We start from the raw sequence: 20,450 nt of genomic DNA on the forward strand, positions 1-20,450 counted from the left end.
TCTTCTGCCCAAATGAATTAAAATACTATATGAGCTCTGCCCAGGATGCAAACATCTGCTATATCAAGTTGAATTCTGCCAGTGCAAGGGACAAGGAATGCTTCCTTTTTTTTTCTAATCAGTTGGATTTAAAAAAAAAAAAGAAAAAAAGCTATTGTGAACCGTCTTTGGGGCCAGCATCATGTTAACTCCTTTGGTAAATATGGTGACATAAAAGGCTTATTAGCCTTTTAGTAATCTTTCATCTAGTTAGGACAGGATCACTCCACATACAGTAGCCAAGAATAGGTCAGCTGTAGTCACTATGAAAGAGTAGACAAAGGAGAGACTGCAGAGAATTGCTATAGTTGTAGCTGAAGGAGGATTTGTTGGCTGGTGGGATTCGAACAGGGGAAGTGGGAAAGCATTCCACATATTAAAGAAAACAGTGCAAACAGAGGAACAATGATAGATGAAGCTTTTCCAAATTACCGCCCCCCACTGCCATCACACATGCATAGGGGCCTCCTTTCTTATTTACCAGAACCTCAGAGACCACCACTTGGTTATGGCATACAAATGCAGATTGAGACATCATACTACAAGTGTGCTATATGATGGAAAAGGCTGAGCAGGAAGAAAATTGCATTTAGAACTATTTTGTGGAAAATGTTCATACTGAAAAGAGGCCCAAGATTTAATGCAGTGAAAAGCAGTTAACAGAATATACCCAAACAAGACAAAGTATTGCTTTAAAGTATAAAAAAGTAGTTTCTAAGTAAATACAATCAACTTTCTAGCCTAATAATTTTAAGATAATTATAATCCTATTATATCTCAAATTAAGACTAAAATAATAGTCTTTCATTTATCTGGGTGACAAAAACCCAAAAAGCTCCAGAAAATAAAGTTTATTCTGCATGCTGTAGGAGAACATGAGTCTTAAAAACAGAAGTTTAAAACCTCAGGATTGCTTTCTGAAAACAAGGTGACAGCACATGTAGAACATCTGTTTTGTTTCAACAGACATGGAAACAAACAGCATGGCTCTAGCTATCCACAAAGATACAGAACTGGAAGTACTTGAAAAATAAAAAAGGCCAAAAATCTCGAAATGGCAGTAAAGAACTTGAAGAATTCTCATAGGATCAATAACAAAGACAAAAACAGAACTGAAGAAGCTGCTAATCCCTAGGTAGTTTACCAGGTGGAAAAACAAGCACAGGGAAGGGCATACATTTGAAATGCCAGAGGAGCCCGGAATCCCACCAACCGCTTACACCCCACTGCCCTCAGAGATGCCTGCTGTTCAAGACAAAAATCCTTTAGCCTGCCTAGCTGCTGCTTGTAGATCACAGGAAACTTGTTTGTGGTGACTGATTTTTTTTTTTAATTACAATTTTTAAAAAAGGAATACTCAAAGATTGAGAGAACTGGCATTTCATGCTTAACAAACTTTGTCTACTGTTAGCTGCAATTTACACATTGCTATGAGCTTTCATTTTTCTTTTTTTCATCTTTTATTTTTCCTGTTAATAAATGATGACAGATTTTTTTACTCCCTATTTCCACTTGACTTGATGCTGTAGAGTTTCAGAAGATAATGAATATGAAAACAAGCAGGCATCAATAAAATTGGTCACAATAGAATACAGTGTCTATTTCAGAGAAAGTGAGGATGAGGAGGGAGGAACCGTCACTAAGACAGGTGTAATGAAGTTTGAACTCTGCTCCGATGTACCTTCCATCTTTAACTTTCTCTCTAGGCTAAGAGAACAGAAACCTTAGTCTATAAAAAATGCCCTCCAAATTATCTCAGATAGGTATTCTTCCTTGAAAAACAGGAAGGAAGAGGAAGAAATAGGCTCACTTGGACTTTTTTCGGGCCTTCTGCCTGATTTTCATTAAACTCACAACTCAATTTCATTTTGCTCCAGAGTTAGTTTTTAAAAGCTTCTGGGAAATGAGTCTACTTTCTAGGCTGGTTTCAGGGTTTATTTTCACCAGATAAATTTAATGGAACAAAGGAACATCATAACTAGCAACCATGAAAAAATTCTTTTGCTCCCTTTAATTTTGAATGGAAGCTCCTAAAATTCTGAAATCCTACACCAAGGTGAGTTTTGTACGTCAAATCAGAACAAACTAAAATGTCCAAGCTGGGTGTGGTGGCACATGCCTGTCCTCTCAGCTACTCAGGAGGGTGAGGTGGGAGGATTGCTTCAGCCCAGGAGTTTGAGCACAGCCTGAGCAACATAGCAAGACTCCATCTCTTTAAAAAAGTATGTGTGTGTGTGGTGGAGGGGGGCAGGGGTGGTAGCCTGTAATCCCAGCACTTTGGGAGGCTGATGTGGGAGGACTGCTGGAGGCCAGGAGTTTAATACTAGCCCAAGCAATGTGATGAGACCCTGTCCCTACTTAGGAAAAAAAATATTCAATGTCCACAGTGTAAAAATGATCAAGTTTCAGTAAGATGTCACTGAGTAGCTAAAACAGTATGGCAGACCATCATGATTCATTCTTTAGTTGAGGACCACAGAGAAACAGCTAGAAGACAGGAATGCTGGAAACCGATACTGTGCTGTTTTTAATCTGGCTTGGTTACGGATACTCCCTTCCCTGGTCCAGACACCTCAGTCTAGAAGTTTCCCTCCTGCTGATTCATTTGCAAACCATAATAAAGAGAAAGCTTTTTTTTTTTTTTTTTTTCTCAGCACCGGAGTAGTAAGGCCAAACCCCCAAACCTTACCATTTCTGAAGCAGCTGAAAGGTCTAGGCTTTGCAGCTTGCCTGCCAGTTCATCAAGGAGGCGAGCCTGCTCCTCTTGTTTTTCCTTGAACTGGGACTCTTTCTCCATCATCACGTCTTCTACTCTGTCTCTCATGAGGGCTGACTGCTCCACAGTGCTGTTGGGTTCTATGGTGGAGGCATTTACCCTCTCCTCTGCCTCAAGGGACATCTGAAAATACTTGGTAACGCTATCCAAGGCACCTAGGGTAGGAAAAGAAGTCGCCCACAGTTATCCTCATTGTTACTAGGCTTTCTCCCCAAGCAGTGTCTATATTTGATGTCTCCAGGTCCTAAATTTACTATAAAATTCAAGAAAAAATGTGAATTACAGTTTTCTTTTCATGAGCACTGAATATGTTTTGTTCCATTAGCACCTACTCCAAGCTCTGGAGTATGCAAACATCTGGGTGAAAAATGAAAAATTAAGAAAATCATGCAATCGTATTTCTATACACAAGCAAACATCCAGTTCTTTTTAAATAGTTGGTGTCAGGCAGCCTGAAGATTATATGACCAGATGACTTTTCTCAATCCTTTATTCAGGTCCACTCAAATGACTAATATAGTAGCCCTCCATATTTATAGATTCCACCTATATGTATTCAACCAACTGTGAATGGAAAGCATTTGGAAAACAGATGGTTGTATCTGTATTGAATGTGTACAGACTTTTTTGTCATTTTCTAAACAAAGTATAACAACTATTTGCATAGCATTTACATTATATTAGATATTTTAAGTAATCCAGAGATTTTAAAGTATACTGGAGGAAAAAAAAATAGTAAAGCTGGGTGTGATGGTTCAGCTCTATAATCTCAGCTGTTCAGGGGGCTGAGACAGGAGGATCACTTGAGACCAAGTTCAAGACCAGCCTGAGCAACATAGCAAGAGCCCGTCTCTTTAAAAAAAAAACAAGAAAAGCATACAGGAGCATATGCATAGTTTATATGCAAATACCATGCCATTTTATATAACAGAAGTGAGCATCTGTGGATTTTGGTTTCTGCAGTGGGTCCTGGAACCAATCCCCATGGATACCAAGGGATGACTGTATTATTTATAACAGCATGACATGTTTTAGCTTTAGGAATCTAGTCCAAAAGCAGTCATACATGAAACTATGGATGGTATCCACATTCTTTCACTTTTTGATGAGGATCCTATAAGGTGTATGATATCAATAGTTGATTTACAAAAATGTTTTTTTTGACTAAGCAGCATTCTTGAATGTGAAAGGATTTGCAAAAGTATTAATGCCTTAACTATCCCAAAGAATTCCCTGCCAAGAAGAGGCCAGGATTAAACTACTAACTGGAGGAAAAAAAAAAAAAAAATCAGGAAGTGGAAATCGTTTGAATACAACTATTGCCACTCACTCTGGGACCTTTGCTATGTCTCTTAGGTTCTCTGTGCCCAAGTCCCACTCTGGAAAATGGGGACTTTGATTCAGAAACTGGATGAGCAAAAGTTTTAAAATTTATTAGAATATTTTTGCAAAAGTGTTACATTAAAAAGTCAGACAGAATGTTAAATCCATTGTCTGGGACTGAGTATTTGCACCAAAAAATGCTCACCCCTAATATCTGAGTTTTTTATAAATTCCAGTTGCTCAGCAAGTTCTTTCACAGTGTTTTCTAGGCTTTCAGCTTCTATCTGTAGAGAATCCAGTTCTTTGGTTGTGCTGTTGCTCTGGGAGGTTGTGTCAGATAATTTCACCTCTACTTGAGCCATCATTTCTCTAACATCTTTAGTCAGTTTCCTGTAAAGAGAAAGTTAAGCTTACCTACATAAAATAAAAGCAAGGGAGAACTCTTACATTTCATATTTTCTATTAGTACTGTATCGATTACAAATTTCAAACCAATTCAGTAATTTGTAACATTTCATCTCTAAGTGCTGGTTTTATTTTCCTTATAACAGATTGCATTAAATCTAACAATTTTTCTTTGTTCAGAGACTTTTAAGAGAAACACAGAAGTACCACTCAGCTGAGTTGCGGCAGACGAGCCATTTGAGGAATTCCAAATTTCTGCTGTAACATGAGCACAGGTCAGTGTGTGGCGGTCCAGCTCCATTCACAAGCAGCTTTGAGCCCTTACAATTGTGAAAACTCAAGACATAAATGACCCCAGTGTTCAATTAGGCCTCCCAGCCACCAACCCAAATCATTCTTCCCTAAGCCTCGGGGATCTCCTTCAAGATGGAACATGCAGAAAGGAAGCCCTATAGCCAGCCACAAAGACAACAGCCACCAATATCAGCTTTCATATACCTCTCTCCCATCAGAGGAGCCTCCTTCATCTGTTAACAGCCTTTTTATTTTTTATAAGGAAGTAGCATCTACCGAGAATAAAATAATGACATTTAGTTTTCACGGTATTTCATTTGGAATCTAAACTGCATTTTATTTTGCATCTTCAAGCCTACCAAGCTGTACTTTGAACATCTATTTGTATCTTACTGTGTACACTCTGTGTGTGTGTGCACGTTTGTGTGCTCCAGGTGGCTGTGGGTGGGGTTGTATGTGTATCATAAAGTAGTATTTCAGCAGACTTTACCTCTGGGTATTATTGGTTCACCTAATTCAATATAATTGTCTTCTCAGGGATATACTAGTATAAAAAATCAGAAAAATGTAAAGATGCTGAAAGGTTGGGAGCCATTAGGAAAGTGCTGTGTAAGGCTGAGCTAAAACCGTAGCCCGATTCAAACAAAAAGTACTTAAAGGGATTATTTAGAATAGCAGATTACGTTATATTTCAGTGCCTTTTTTCCTGAGGATAATATACACAGTTTCTTTTTTCAGTGCTTTGCTTTTATTAATCAGTTGACTCACAGGTTTTAATTTCTTCTCATGGCTCATAAAATGTTACTTTTTTAAAAAAAAAAACAAGCAAATCTAACATATTTTAAAATAGGGCCACTCTGGTTCCTACATGTATCCTTGGATAGTATGTTGAGAAAAAGAGTAATGGAACTAGTTTTCCTGTGATTATTATAGTCTGTCTAGTTAAATGAATAGTGGGGGTAGAAACAGAGCTGTTTTGGGAATGTAATCTCTCTTCTGGCAGGCTCTCAAAGGACACCAGATTTTTTTTTCTCCCAGAGGTGCGTAAGACCCAGGCCAAGAATCATTTCCTAAATGGAAATGATTGCATTTGGACCATGGCCTGCGAAAACTGTGATTTCTGCACATTAGGAGGCTTAGTCTTTTCAGTGAGGTAAAATGCCTCATTAAATGCATTGTCACCCTACACAGCAGACATTTCCTAACACTCTGGACAGCTAACATGGTCTTGAGCATAAAACCCGAGGCTTGACATCAAGAGCCAGTTACTTTAAATCTAGGTCTAGGAAGGACCTCCTTCAAGTCACTTGAGCTAATGTCTGCTGTACTTTGCTACTTATGCATGGTATGAGATGAAAAATCCCTCTGGCTTCTTAGAGATGCTGATTAAAGTCTCACTGAGTAAGGTGTTCTCTTTCTGGGTGCACAAGGAGGCATAAATTTAATGGCAAGAACTTCCTAGCACCATGCCCCCCTCCCATCTCTCTCCATCTGGGAGACTTCATGGTTTATGTTTGAATTTCGCGGGCACAGGAAGAAACTTAAGAGTCACTCGCTCCAGCAGAAGTTCTAAGGAACTCCTTTCATTGGCCTGGGGTCTTGGAGAAGGTGGGGGCTCCTTCCAGGTTAAAGTCCCCTTCTTCCATACCCTATTCACACTCCATGCTTGGATCCCCTTCCACGAACACTCTTGTGGAAGCTGTTTTTCTCTCCCCTGGATTTTCCCTCTGGAGTCCCCTTCCACACACACTTGTGGAAGCCTGTCCTCCCCTCCTAAACTCCATCTCTCTCTCTCTCTCTCTCTCTATTCCCTTCCACTCAGTGTGGAAACTGCTTTCCTCTCCTGGATTCTCTCACTCAGTGTGAGAGTTAACTGTCTCTCTCTCCTTCTTTTTCTCTCTCTAAATAAATCACTTTCTACAAACACTTTTGAGTCTGGCACTTATGCACACTACGCCGTGGTCCCCTCTCTCATTCTTAAGAGGTCAAGAACCTGAAGAAACGTCCTCTCAGGGGAGCTCAGGGCACCCTGAACCCCTAAACCCCAATATTACATCACACACAAAAAAAGTTACTGTCATTTTGTAATATAAACACCTCAGTGTACAGGATTTAACTGTGAAGCGGTCCCCTCAGGCCTAGTTGTGAGACTGCAGTGAAAAAACCATAGCATCTAGGGAAGCACAGATGCTTCACAGCCTTTCCTGTTTCTGTCCTTTAGCACTTAGGTCTTACTCTGCTGTTTTGGGGGGTCCTTTTTGGCTAAAGGAGTTTAGGGGCAAGAGAGGGGAGGCTAGGATAAAGGGTAGAATGATGCCTGAAAGTTCAGCATCACTCAGCTCCATTCTCTAGGCTTCCTCTAACAAAATAAACACTGTCCAATCAGAGGGATGATTACTCAGAGCAGGTGGGATGAGGACTTGCAGTGTAGAGGCATTGTTGTAACTAGGTAAATGAAGCACTGGTCTGGTGGACTAATGGCAGAGAAGCAGAAAAAACTTGAAGTAAGGAGTCTTATTTGAGGTAATGGAATTTCCCCCATAGTAGCAATACTTAATGTATAATTTTTTTGCAATCCTGTTGTCATTTTATATATCAATCCTTTTGTTACTCCATAAGGTAATGACATATATTATCCTACCCCTTCTCCACACGAGAGAAAATACAGGCTCAGGAATTGAGTCACCCAAGTTCACAAGCCTGGCATCAGAGCAACACTCAATTATGGATCTTTGTCTTCTAATCCAGCATTCCTTTCATTTTACTTAGAACATGATTTGCGAGGAGGAGCACTGAACATAATGCTTGCATGTTCTGCACTGCAGCCTCCAGAAGGCTGGTCCCTATGGATGTGCCAGCATTCACTCACCCAAATGCCCAGTCAAGACTGCTGGAAAATAAATGACCCAGAATCTGTTTTCACCCACAGGACTAACCAAACCTTCTGATGGAAGCACCATGCCAGGAAATCTTTGCTGTTTATTCAAAAAGCTGAAAAATACTGTGAGTTGTTACTCCGGCTCATTAACTACTTACTCTGCTTCCTCAAAGAGATTCCCAATGTTTTTCAGAGGCTCTGCTGCCGGGCTCTGCGCCAGGATGTCTTTTATCTCGCTGACTTTCTTCTCCACCGAGTCCACAGTCTCCCGGTAAGGCCCGATCACACCACTGATCTTCAAGGCCTTGGCTTTCTCCAGGAATCTGTGTGTCCTGTTGGTCAGCTCGGCAATGATCATGTCCCAGAGAGCAAAGCACTGGTGGCAGGGTGTGCAGTCAGGGAAGACCCCCGAGTACCCTCGCGTGCACTTGTCACAGCGTGGACCCTCGACACCCTCCACGCAGACACACTGGCCGGTGGACTGGTCACACTGTGGCGTCTCAATGCCTCTGGGGTCACAGTCACAGGCTAGAAGGGAAGGAGCAATGCTAGCTGATCTACTTGATCATGAACCTCAGTGACAAGATGTGGCAGGCATTCAGAATCATCTCACTGTGAAAATGGGGAGGTGTCAATCATCAATTTACCACCGGCTCAGGTAGAGACTGTAGCAGCTTCCTCTAGCACAGGCATGATTTCAGTGGTTGCTAACCCCTTCTTATCAATAATAATAATCTTTAAAAATTAACAGCTAACAGAAATGTTTAACTTTCACAATAGCCCTATGGGATAGGTGTTACAATTATCACTGTTTCACAGATGTGGGACCTGAGAAATGAGGAAGATTATATAACATGCCCAAAGTCTCACTGCAAGGAAAAGGCCACGCCAGGATTCTGATTCAGCTCTTTCCAGCTCTGGAGTCTATACGCTTCACCTCCATCCTACCTGTGCCTCCCTCTTTTTAGGATTTCCCCACAGACCATGTCTGTACAGACAGTCCAGGTTATATCCTGGTAACGTGCCATCTGGCATCGGATACATCACAAATGAGCAGCTCCTAACATACCTGACTGTATCTCGCCACAAAACATACTTAATAAAATGCAGTAAACGTGATCAAAACAAAACCCAGCTGGGCACAGTGGCTCACGCCTGTAATCCCGGCACTTTGGGAGGTTGAGGGAGGCGGATTACTAGGTCAGGAGATCGAGACCATCTTGGCTAACACAGTGAAACCCCATCTCTACTAAAAATACAAAAAGAATTAGCTGGGCATGCCTGTAGTCCCAGCTACTTGGGAGGCTGAGGCAGGAGAATCGCTTGAAACTGAAAGGTGGAACTTGCAGTGAGCCGAAATCATGTCATTGCACTCAGCCTGGGTGACAGAGTGAAACTCTGTCTCAAAAAACAGACAAAAAGAAAACCCAAAGCGTTTTTAAAAATACTTAGTTTTAAAGTAAGTATCCAGTTTAAAGGCCTTCAACTAAGTACAATCTAAATATAATGGGTGTCTGCTAATGTGAAGACTGCCAGTACTACAAGCGGGGATCTTAGGAGCCATTCATTCAGTCTCAGTCTCTCACAGGCCCAACAGGGTTGGCACCTTATGCAAAGCCAGGTGGCACAGGGTAAAATCACATGCCGTACAGGACAAAATCTGTTCTTGGCCAGTAGCTGTGGCTGACATTACTTAGCACAATGGCTGGGCCCTTGAACCCTGGCTTAGATTTCCAAGTTTCAGGAGACCAAAACATTTTTATATCAACACCTGACATTCAAAAGTATTTATATAGGGTCTGAATAACAAAAGGCCTTATGATAACATCTTATCGCTGGGCTTCCACCCACTCTGGGGAAAGGTAGGAATAAATAGGAATAAAGTAACATACCATCTTGTTTCCCTAACTGCACTGTGGACTCCAATGGCAGAGGCACATCTTAAACCATTTTTTCTTCTTCAGCGTCAGATACAGCATTCACTTGCAATCAGAATCCAAACGTCTTTGCCAAATGAAGCCCCAACCTCATTTTAGTCTAGGCATGCAAGGGACACTTACATACCTTTATAAAAGAAAATAATGCTCCTGAAGCACAGTGTCAACTGTGGCAAAGCACAACAGATTTGTGCTTTCTCAGATATCTTTATAAAATCTTGAGTCAGTAGCTGTGATTTGCCTCCGAAAAACTTCCTAATGGAACATCTCCCAGAACCAGTTATACCGAGGGCTGCTACACCACCACTATCCTTTCAACCCACATGTGTCCGTGGCCCATTCATTTGGCCCTCATCGCATCCTGCCCTGCATTGCTAGTTTATCTTTTTATTGCCTTTGTTCTCCCACTACATTCCAAGCTCTCCAGTGGCAGGGTTGAGGAGCATAGCATTGTGGTTAAGAGCATGAGCTGTGGACTGAGGTTGTAAGTCGTGCCTTCCCCCACACCTGTGATGTGACCCTGGATAATTAGGAAACTGAGTCATGTTTTCCATATCTGTAAGTGGAGGTAATGATTGTAAATACAGGAGTGCTCTCGAGATAAAATAATTACACAGTGCTTAGAAGAGCATCTGTTCTATAGCAAGCATTCAATAGTTTTTACGATCACTTTTTGTGTCCCTACAAGTATCTGGTAGTCTTCTTCTAAGAGTGATGCTTGATTGTATTTCCATTGGATAAAGGGGAAGAACAGTGGTCCTGGTCATATGTTTATTTTTATGTATTTGCCAATAACATGATTGTTCAAAAAGTTTAGGTTGTTTAGATTTTAGGAATAGATTTTCATTATCATTTGGTAAAATTTAGTCATCTTCCAGAAAGTTAAAAGTTACCCAAGTCACCTGGGTCCTCTTAAACTTGGGTAGGAATCAGAATCACCTGGAAAGTTCCTAAAAAAAAACAGATTGCTTTTCCACTCTCCTCCCATTCCCAGATTCTGATTCAGTAGGTCTGGGTGGGGCTCAGAATTAGTTTTATTTGTAACAAGTTCCCAGGAGATACTGATGTTCAGAGTCATGAGACCCCATTTTGTGGAGCACTGACTGTTACTTTCCCAGTTGTTTCTGGCCATCTTCTGTATGTTAGAGAGCGAGAAAAAAGAGAGGAGAGCATGTGCATGCATGTGTATGTATGTGTGTCTGTCTCTGACCCTTCAAAGGGTGGAGCTGGAGCAGAACCATGACTTTGGAAGTTCACGAATGTAGGCTGATGCACAAATCTCAGGACTTATGTAACAGAGGAAGAGTGACACCATTTGTAACAAGACTACCTTGTATGCTCCTACCCCACAGGGCCCAGCCAGTGGTCAAGATGGGGCAGCTCTCTGGGGCCTACTCACCCATCTCCCTTAGGCTTGACACAACTGAGGCAGAGCTGCATATGCTTGTAGTTTGCTTAGACAATTATTCCTTTCCCATAGATGCAAAGGTACACCTTTGTTCAGTCCTAAATATTAGGTTTTTGCTGCATTCATGCTTGGGCAAGGAATGCATGCATATGTTGATTTAATTTCCCTGATCATTTTTCATTTATTTCATTGCTAAAGGCATCTCTTGCTCCCATTCTGTCACAGGCATCTTTAAGGGGAAAACAGCCCAACACTGAAAGACTTAAAAGGCAGATAAGGCTTCCCTCTATCTGAACAAGGGAAATTAGCCTGCACAAGAGTTCCAAAGAGCTAGCAGAGCTTCAGCTCTCTCCAGAAGGCACAACCAGTTCAGGCAAACTGACTAACATTCCTTTCCCCAACTGAAAAGTAAACCATCAAATCTCACAGATGACTGGATTACAGTCTCATTATTGAAGTTGGGCCTGGCTCTCTGGAAGGGCGCCAAATAACTAGTCCCAAATGCACCAGGGTTTGATTTCAAGCTGAAGTCCCTGGTCATGTGTTTCCTTCCCTGGCTATTGAATTTCCAGAATTGCTTCTCTTTGGGGTCACTTGAGAGGCAGGCACCAGAAGGCTCACATTTTACAACCTCGTAAAAAGACACCTCCACTCCAAGAATATTTTCAGTCAAACTCCCATCACGTGGCTGAAGCAGAAAGGTCAGTTTACCTGACAATTTAGTAAAACTTCATGGATACTAATGTACGAAGGAGATTCTCCCAACATCTCACACACCCATCTGGATCTGAAAAAGTGTAAACTGACTATTCAGGCTGCAGCTCATGAGGTCCAGCTGGTTTCTTCTCTCTTACCAGAAAGGAATCAGAATCCAAATGACCTAGATAAAGCAGTTTTGCTTTAAGAAACGGGATTATGAATCCAGGAGGCAGAGGTTACAGTGTGCTGAGATTGTGCCACTGCACTCCAGCCCAGGTGAGAGAGAGAGAGACTCTGTCTAAAAAAAAAGAAAGAAAAGAAAAAGATACTGGATATTTGGGGCCTGACACCTGTGATCCCAGCACTTTGGGAGGCCCAGGTGGGCAGATCACCTGAGGTCGGGAGATTGAGACCAGCCTGACTGACATGGTGAAACCCCATCTCTACTAAAAATACAAAAATTATCAGGGTGTGGTGGCACAGGTAATTTGGGGCCTGGTGTGGTGGCTCACACCTGTATCCCAGCTACTTGGGAGGCTGAGGCAGGAGAATTGCTTGAACCCAGGAGGCGGAGGTTGCAGTGAGCTGAGATAGCAGCACTGCACTCCACCTGGGCAGCAAGAGCAAAACTCTGTCTTAAAAGAAAAAGCAAATGGGGATTAAATGGCAGAGAAACAGAAACTTTCTCTTGGAAAGGAGAGCATATATAGCAAAAGGTGTTGCCTAATCTTTAAGATGAACAAATCATGAAGATGAATAACAGTATATTTTAAACGAGATAGTCATTTGACAAGCCATAATTCTACTTTCACCAGTAAGTACATTCTCTGTTCTGTGGGCAGCAGGTTTCCTCTATTTTTACTCAGCTTTTTATTTACAACATAATTTTCACAAGGTAGGTAAATGAAAGCTATTCTACCGATTTTAAAGATACGATGGCCCAGAGGAAATCTTCCCTCTCCTCCCTGTGCCCACTGAACAAAGTGTACCCTCAGTGGCCTGGCACTGAAGGCTTTTCACAATCTGGTAAAACCAGATATCTCCACGACTCTCCAGCTAAGACTGTTTCCCAAGGGCACCTCCCAGAGCTATGCAGCTTCATGTTATCTTTATTGCCCTTGAGCTAGGAAGATAATTTCCTCTCTAAATACCACCTGTCAACAAGGACCCCCAGGCCTGTGAAAAGAGCTGGGACATGGGGCCACACAGGCCTGGCTTCAGATCCGTTCTTTCCTCACTCATGGTATGCCTTTGTGCAAGTCACTTAACCTCTCTGAGTCTGAGGTTTGTCAACTGTGAAATGGAGATGATACTTACCCCCATAGGTTTTTTGTTGCAAGGATAAAATTAAGAATACTTACAGAATATGCCTAAGAGTGCTCGGCACTCAGCACATTCTGTAGAGGGCCACTAGAGCTAATCGTTTCTGCAAACCCTTCCCTAATGACTCCAGTTCCTGCCGATCTTGCTCTCTTCTGACAACTGAAAAGGTTGTACCACTGCTTGCTGCTATTTTGTTACTTCACTGTATGTACCACATGTCCCCAAATAGCCTGCAAGTGACTGAACAGTATCAGCTGTTCTGTGTCCATTCCCCACTCTGCACCACTGGTCACTCAGTGTTGAGCTGATTATCCTCCTTTCTGTTGGAAACTTAAATTTGCCTTGGAACAGAGAAAGTGCTATACCCTAAGATTCAGGTAATGGGATTCTTTTCTGCCATGGACCTTGCCTCAAAGCCACATGGGAATCCAGGATCTGCTGCAATGACAAGAAGTTTACTGACACTGTACCTAGGCATTGCTATTTACTAAAAGCAAGGGCAATTAAAATAATTTATATCTCTTACATGGGATTTTCTTTTCTTCTGACATTCTCTTCTGTCCTTGCCCTTTTTTGGCCTCAGTAACGTAGCTTCAGTTTTAGAATGCACGTTGGGGGATGAATATAATTTCGCCTGCAGAAATGAGCTGCCTGTCTAGCACAGGGGTCATAAAGTTTTAATGGAAAAGTTCAAATAGTAAATCTTTCCAGCTTTCAGGCCATTCGGTCTCTGTTGTGATGACTTGACTCTGGCATTGCTGCCCCAAAACAGCCAAGGAACATACATAAACAAGTGGGTGGAAAACTTCATTTCCCACTATGGGCAAGGGGCTGGATGTGGACATTTGCTGCAGTCTGCTCAGCTCTGTCCTGCCTACCACTTCTGAGAACACATTCTGTAATTAGAATTATGTAAGATAAGACTTTGCTATACTGACAACAGTATTTATAGTTCTCTAAGGAATCGAATGAAGTCTGATTTTCTGAGTCACAATGGAAATATTAAGGTGGGTGGTTGTGGAAAAAAAAAATCCCAACATAAGAAAATACAGGCATTCTAAAGATTAATGTCTGCGCAAAAGAACACACAGTGTTTTTCTACTCAAGAAACATGAAATGAGAAAAGCAGCATGATGGGGAAGTGGCCGCTACCCGGATCCTCTCGCCTATGCGCCACATTTCCAGTTTGCCTGGGTTTAGAGACATTGCCCTTTTCCAAGAGCCAGTGGCCCCACATGGAAACCTTACCCTCCCTTTTTGCTATCTATGAATCAACAGAAAGATTCCTCCTGTGACCCTCTGACTCCTGAGGAGGACAATGCAGCCCTCCAGGCTGTTTTCTCCAGCATGTTCATGGTGGGTGGATGAGATTCCCTCTCCATCCCAGGACAGTGGTGGGCTTGTTCAGGCTTGGCACCGTCAGCCAACAGCCCCAACCCGTCTGGACAATATGAACATTCAACAATCTGTAAGTTGGGAGGCTCAACTCATTTGTCTTTTACATAACTACATTCTTTTTTTTCCATAAGGAGAGTACTTAGCTATGACTTAAATCTTTCTATAAGCATATTGTTAGCTAGTTGGCACCAGAAAGTCTAAATTTCTGCCCTCGAACAAACCAATTCAACTGAAAACACATTTGTCAAGTAATTACATAATTGGAGAAAAGAGTTGATGTTCCTTTCACATAGTTCCATCTAATTCTGAATGACACCTCTTCTTGTCCCTGCTGATCTCCAGGCCCATCCCTTCAGAAAGCCCCTGTCTTCCTGTTTCCATTCGTGAATGCATTCTAGCACAAACTACCCTGAGCCTTGTCTGCCTCTGTATCTTGGCACCTGTCTTCACAGGTCACACTGGTCCTGCTCCTGGTGCCACCCTGTATACACCAGGCCCCCTAGCTGGCCATGAATCAATCCCCCATTGTCCACTCAAATCAATTCTCACTCTCTTGGGTGCTTTGTAGGTTAGGAGATTTTTTCAAAGTGTCAAAAGCAATGAGGATCCAACACATTCTGTATTTGAGAGACTGCCTTAAGCACTGTGGGACATTTATTATCCTTGGCTCCTGCATACCAAGTGGCTATAGCAAAGGCCCTATCATGGTGATGACCCAAAATACTCCCCTACCCCCAAATTTCCAAATGTCTCCACCCCAGCTCAGCCACTGTGGGCACAAAGGAGAGATAGTGTCTACCTTAATACCCCAAAGAAAGATGCCCCAACATTTTATAACTTTTTGTTTGTTTTTTGTTTTTTTGAGACAGAATCTTGCTCTGTTACTCAGACTGGAGTGTAGTGGTATGATCTCAGCTCCCTGCAACCTCCACCTCCTGGATACAAGCGATTCTCATGACTCAGCCTCCCAAGTAGCTGGGATTACAGGTGTGCACCACCTCGTTTGATTAATTTTTGTATTTTTGAGTAGAGATGGGATTTCACCATTTTGGCTAGGCTGGTCTCGAACTCCTGACCTCAAGTGATCTGCCTACCTTGGCCTCCCAAAGTGCTGGGATTACAGGCGTGAGCCACTGTGCCCAGCCAACATTTTATAACTTTAAATTGCCAAAGTTTGCAACGAGGCCAGCTGCCTTCACCCCAGATTTTAACACTTTGGGGAAAGGGGCTTTCTGGTCTTCCATGAAAAAAAAAAACCCAAAAACTCTAAAGATAAGGCTGGAGAGATGACAATCTAGAGAAAAAGCAAGGCGAAAATGGAACACCTAGATCTACAACCTGAAAGCATCTCTTAGGGTATTTTCACTTGTGCTCACATACTTCGACAAGCTTTTTTAATACCTCCAGAGGGCTTGAAACTAACTTTTCCTTGCTGGTGTGAGCTGACTGGGTACTAATGGGTATTAATATTAGGGTCACGAATATGGATTATGTATACATATACATGCAGAGAGGATTGGAAAGATTCCTATCAAGCTGAGAAAAGAGAGAAGTATATAGGTGGGGGAGATGGGTAGGGACTTTGTTTTCTTCTAATACAGAGGTACCAATTGCTTGAGGTGAATGCAGGCAGCCTGGCCCCAGGACCTATGCTCTTTGCATGGGATCTGGTCATATCTGCATCCCTGTTGTCCTTATGCCACTGGGGTCAGCCGGCACAAGGGGCAAGCCATAAAGTCAGGTGATATTCGTAGTTCCTCCATTAACTAAATTTCTATGATTGTCTTAAACAAAAAAAGGAAATGCCAAAGGGAGGAGCAAAAAGGAACAGACATACCCAGTTTCGATACATTCTCCTTAATACAAACGAGGTTTCTTTGCAGAATGCTTAGTTTCTGTTTGTTATCGCTTATTTGCTTTTCCTGATGAAAAGTTTCTTATGCAATGAGCTGACCTTTCTTCTGGATAAAATGAACAAAGAAGTTGGCGAACAATGATGCCATGAATCTCACTCTTTACAAAATTTCTAAAACAGGATTTTACTTTTGACCCAAACAAGTTGAAAAAGTTCCTCTAAACCACAATTTCTCTGGCAGATTTAGAGGCAAAAGTTTAAAGAAAAGATAAAAGAGTAAGGAGTCAAGTTCTAAGGACCACGTAACAATTCTCTGATTGAGTCTGGGTAGCAGGCCTTTCCTGCTAACACAGCTAAGATGGTGCCAAAGGTCAGAAAGCTTTGGCAGAGAAAGCTATTTTGCCAATGACACATGCAGACAGAATCAGGGTATGAGCCATGATAGAGCCTTTATCGGAAAAAATCAAGCCTTGGGGCATTACAAGTTTGAGGAATTTAACAGAATACTGACTAGAGCCCTGGAAAAACCAGATTTTAAGCAGAGTTTTACTTTCAAGAGACATCTTGGAGCAACTGGTCCACTGGATTTCAATACCTTATAATGGAAGTGGGGATGTCAGATCTCATTAAGAATCAACATTTGGAGAATAAAGAAAGAAAGTTTCTGTTTACTGACATAGCAAACCTCATCCCCTCAGTGAAACAAACCTTAATCTAATGTAAGAGGTCCATACACACCCTGCTGGCTAAACCTCAACTTAAAAAACAAATCATATCTAATTTGTTCTGGTCTTGCCCACTGAGCTTTTTCTGCTGTTAAGGAACAGACGGGTTTACACTCTGAAGGAACACAGTTTCTAGGTTCCTGACCTTCTACAGGAGATACTGAATGAGTTGCTAACTTAAAGATCTGTATTATTTCTTGCTATAGTTGTATCCGAAAAAAAGAAAAAGGTCCCTTTAAAATGTAAGACTCCAACACAACCTATAATTTCAGATGTGCAACAGATATACCAAAGAACACATAAGAAACGATAGAAATATGTATCCATGATGATAAATTAAAAACAGAGAATCAAGTGGGAAAGAAAGCATATAAAAACAGAGTTGTAGCAACCTATTCAATCTTTTCTATAAATGCTTGACTTTAAGATCCGAAAAATAATTTGCCAGGTGAAGAAAAATTGCAATAGCATAAAAATTAATCCTTATGAGTCACATAATTTTAACAAGTTTTTGTTCGTCTATGTCATTTCCCTCCGTCTTTTTTAAAATCCTAAGCCTAGGTGAAAATCTGGGTTTTATTCACATTTAACTGACTTGGAGCTCCTACTACACATACCTTTTGCTGTGCACGAAGGCTCTATGACATTGCCCTCCAGTTTTCCCTGGTGGGGATGTTATCTTACGCACATATGCCAAGAGCTTAAACTGCCAGCAGAGTCTACTTGACCCACTGAATCCAGTGATCTTACTAGGATAACCATTAACCTCTGCTTGTGCCATTAAGGAAGCTGGCTACAAAATACTCTTCAGAAGGGGTAAAAAGTCACTTTGCCAAACATATGGTTCATATGGTCCCACTTTGGTTAGAAGTATTTTTAAAAGCACTTCTGTATTTGTGTGTGTGCGCGCGCGCGCATACAGAAACAAACCACCCAAGGGTGTGGGGCTGGGAGAACTACCTATACTTATGGGCAGGGCTAGATTGTTAGATTTTTTTTTAAACAATCAGTGTTAATTTCTTTTGCAATGAAATACAGGTTTTTATAGACACATTAATTTGTACTGTGTTTTATAATTTGCAGAAGGTTCCCGCAGAACCCCCATTCCCTCCACTCCGATCAAGTCAACACGAGAATGCCCGCACCTCACCTCGGCACTCCACGTCGGGGTCTCCCCAGAAGAGCTCCTGGCACTCACTGCAGGTGCGGCCTCCAAACCCAGGCATGCAGTGGCACTGCCCCGTGAACTGCAGCCAGAACACAGACCTTGGTCAAGCGGGCTTCAGGCCAGAAGCCAGTTGTCATCTTTTTTTCTAGCTGCCAGTTAGATGTGAGAATGAACTGTTTACCTGAGAAGGTCTCCACTCACTAGGAAAAGGGTCTCCCACTTTGATTGTGGTGTCGAGAGCCCCATGCCAGCATCTAACTGCTCTTTTGCAACAGGGCTTGGAAAGCTTTGCAGTGTGTTGTGATTTATTTACATATTTCTTCACTTTTATCCTCACAGATCAGCCACAATCCTGGGCTACCTCTGACTCGCCAGACTTAGGGAGTATGTCCTCCTTAGCATGTGTCTGGAAACAGCAGCACTTTTTACAATGCTGGGTATGGCTAATGGGCTCTTTTCAAGCTGAGAAGCTAAGGGAACAGTCTGCTTCAGTGGCCAGGTACTGAAGAGAAATAGCACACCCTTGTCCATTCTTATGTTAGTCTGTATCTGCAGCTGGGGCCCTCTATTGAAATGCTGTAGATGTGTATGATGGGGACTCTGTGTAGATCCAGCCAAGGAGTACCAATAAGGGCTAAGATCCAGGCCACGCTGTGTTTGCCAAGCTGTGTGACCTGCTGCCTTGCTCTAACTGGGCCAAAGCCACCATAGGCTGACATCTGTTCATAAAGGCATCATCCTGAGCAGCAGCCCCTCACCTCATTGCAGGATGGCCCGAAGGAATGGGCAGCGTTGCAGTTGCATGGGCCACACCCAGTGCCGCTGGCCAGCTGCCAGGTATTCGGCGCACAGCGGTCACAGTTCTGCCCGGTCACATTAGGAAGACATAAGCACTGACCAGTGGCTTTGTCACACTGGCAGTCAGAGCCATTACAGTGCTCTTGCACAGTGCCCAGGTAATTACAGACACACTCTGAAAAAGAACATCGCATTTACTTATTGTCACACTCCCAAATACACAGGCATGCAGATGTCAGCCGCATCTAAACACTAAGTAAGATATTCCCACTTCAGATATTACCTTGAAATCCAAAGGAGGAAAAAATGGAGGTGATTCAAAAAGAAAGCTAAAATTATTGTTGTTTAGAAGTTCTTATGATGTCTTACACAGTTCTGACATTTCCCAGAAATACACAATGACAGATTTCACCTAAAAGTATGCTCAAAAGACACAGATTTGACAAGATGCTGGTGAGTCATTTTAAAATTTAAGATTTAACTGGAAATAATAATGAAAATATGCCAGTGAGAATTGAGATATCTAATAATTTCAAACTCTTGGCAGGGAGCGGTAGTAATAAACGTGTCGGACATAGCAGGTAAAAGCCCTTTAAGCTACTAAGGCTTTTAAGGAATCCAGTCCTGCTGGTCCCTAGCATTCCACACATTTGCATAAACAAAGCCAGAAGGCTGGGGGCTGTGTGCGGCTGCAGCAGGAGGAAATGCTAGCTGATCTCTTGATAAGAGAGAAAAAAAGAGGTCCAAGAGAGATGTTAGGGATGCTGCTTCTTTCTCTTCCTTAAGCTGAAGCCTATATTCCATCAGTGCCACTAGAAAAGGTGTGGACCAGAGTGGGTATTTACGACTTCGAACTCTGTCCAGCCAGCAAGTTCATGGGAAGAACATACTATCAATACACTTCACTGGATGCCATTTATCATGGGGACAGCTACATGGTTTTTCTTTCCTGTTACCGAGTCACATCTTGAGACCTTAGTCCTGCCAGAAAATGTGGATGTAAAGAAAAAAAAAAAAATGGCCCAGCACAATGGCTCATGCCTGTGATCCCAGCACTTTGGGAGGCCAAGGTGGGTGGATCACCTGAGGTCAGAAGTTCGAGACCAGCCTGACCAACATGGTGAAACTCCGTCTCTTCTAAAAATACAAAAATTAGCTGGGCGTGGTGGCAGGTGCCTATAATCCCAGCTACTCAGGAGGCTGAGGCAGGAGAATCGCTTGAACCCAGGGGTTGGAGGTTGCAGTGAGCCGAGATCATGCCACTGTGCTCCAGCATGGACGACAGAGTCAGACTCTGTCTCAAAAAAAAAAAGAAAAAGAAAAAAAAATTCATCTTTCTTTAGTTGTAAGTGAAATTTTACCTCTCTGAACAAATGTTTTCCAAGTGAAATAAATATAAGAACAACAAAATCTGGTGATAATGG

General features: G+C 42.2%; 1 protein-coding gene and 1 long non-coding RNA gene across 3 annotated transcripts in view; one reads left to right on the top strand and one right to left on the bottom strand.

Annotated features, from left to right (window-relative positions):
- LAMB1 (laminin subunit beta 1) overlaps positions 1–20,450 on the bottom strand; it is an 86,188-nt gene that overhangs the window by 8,885 nt on the left and 56,853 nt on the right. For both annotated transcript variants that reach the window (XM_035254108.3, XM_002751747.6), the window contains exons 23-27: positions 18,987–19,201; positions 18,211–18,307; positions 7,874–8,243; positions 4,344–4,528; positions 2,729–2,970 (exon numbers count right to left, since the gene is read on the bottom strand). In XM_035254108.3, the coding sequence (XP_035109999.3) occupies positions 2,729–2,970; positions 4,344–4,528; positions 7,874–8,243; positions 18,211–18,307; positions 18,987–19,201 (1,109 nt within the window). The remainder of the gene's footprint in view (positions 1–2,728; positions 2,971–4,343; positions 4,529–7,873; positions 8,244–18,210; positions 18,308–18,986; positions 19,202–20,450) is intronic.
- Positions 90–20,436, top strand: LOC144578397 (uncharacterized). Its single transcript, XR_013524081.1, has 4 exons — positions 90–2,095; positions 4,724–4,818; positions 7,767–7,986; positions 18,144–20,436. It is a non-coding gene; the product is annotated as an uncharacterized LOC144578397 (long non-coding RNA).

The sequence above is a fragment of the Callithrix jacchus genome, chromosome 11, assembly GCF_049354715.1.
Source record: "Callithrix jacchus isolate 240 chromosome 11, calJac240_pri, whole genome shotgun sequence".
Taxonomy (NCBI): Eukaryota; Metazoa; Chordata; class Mammalia; order Primates; family Cebidae; genus Callithrix; species Callithrix jacchus.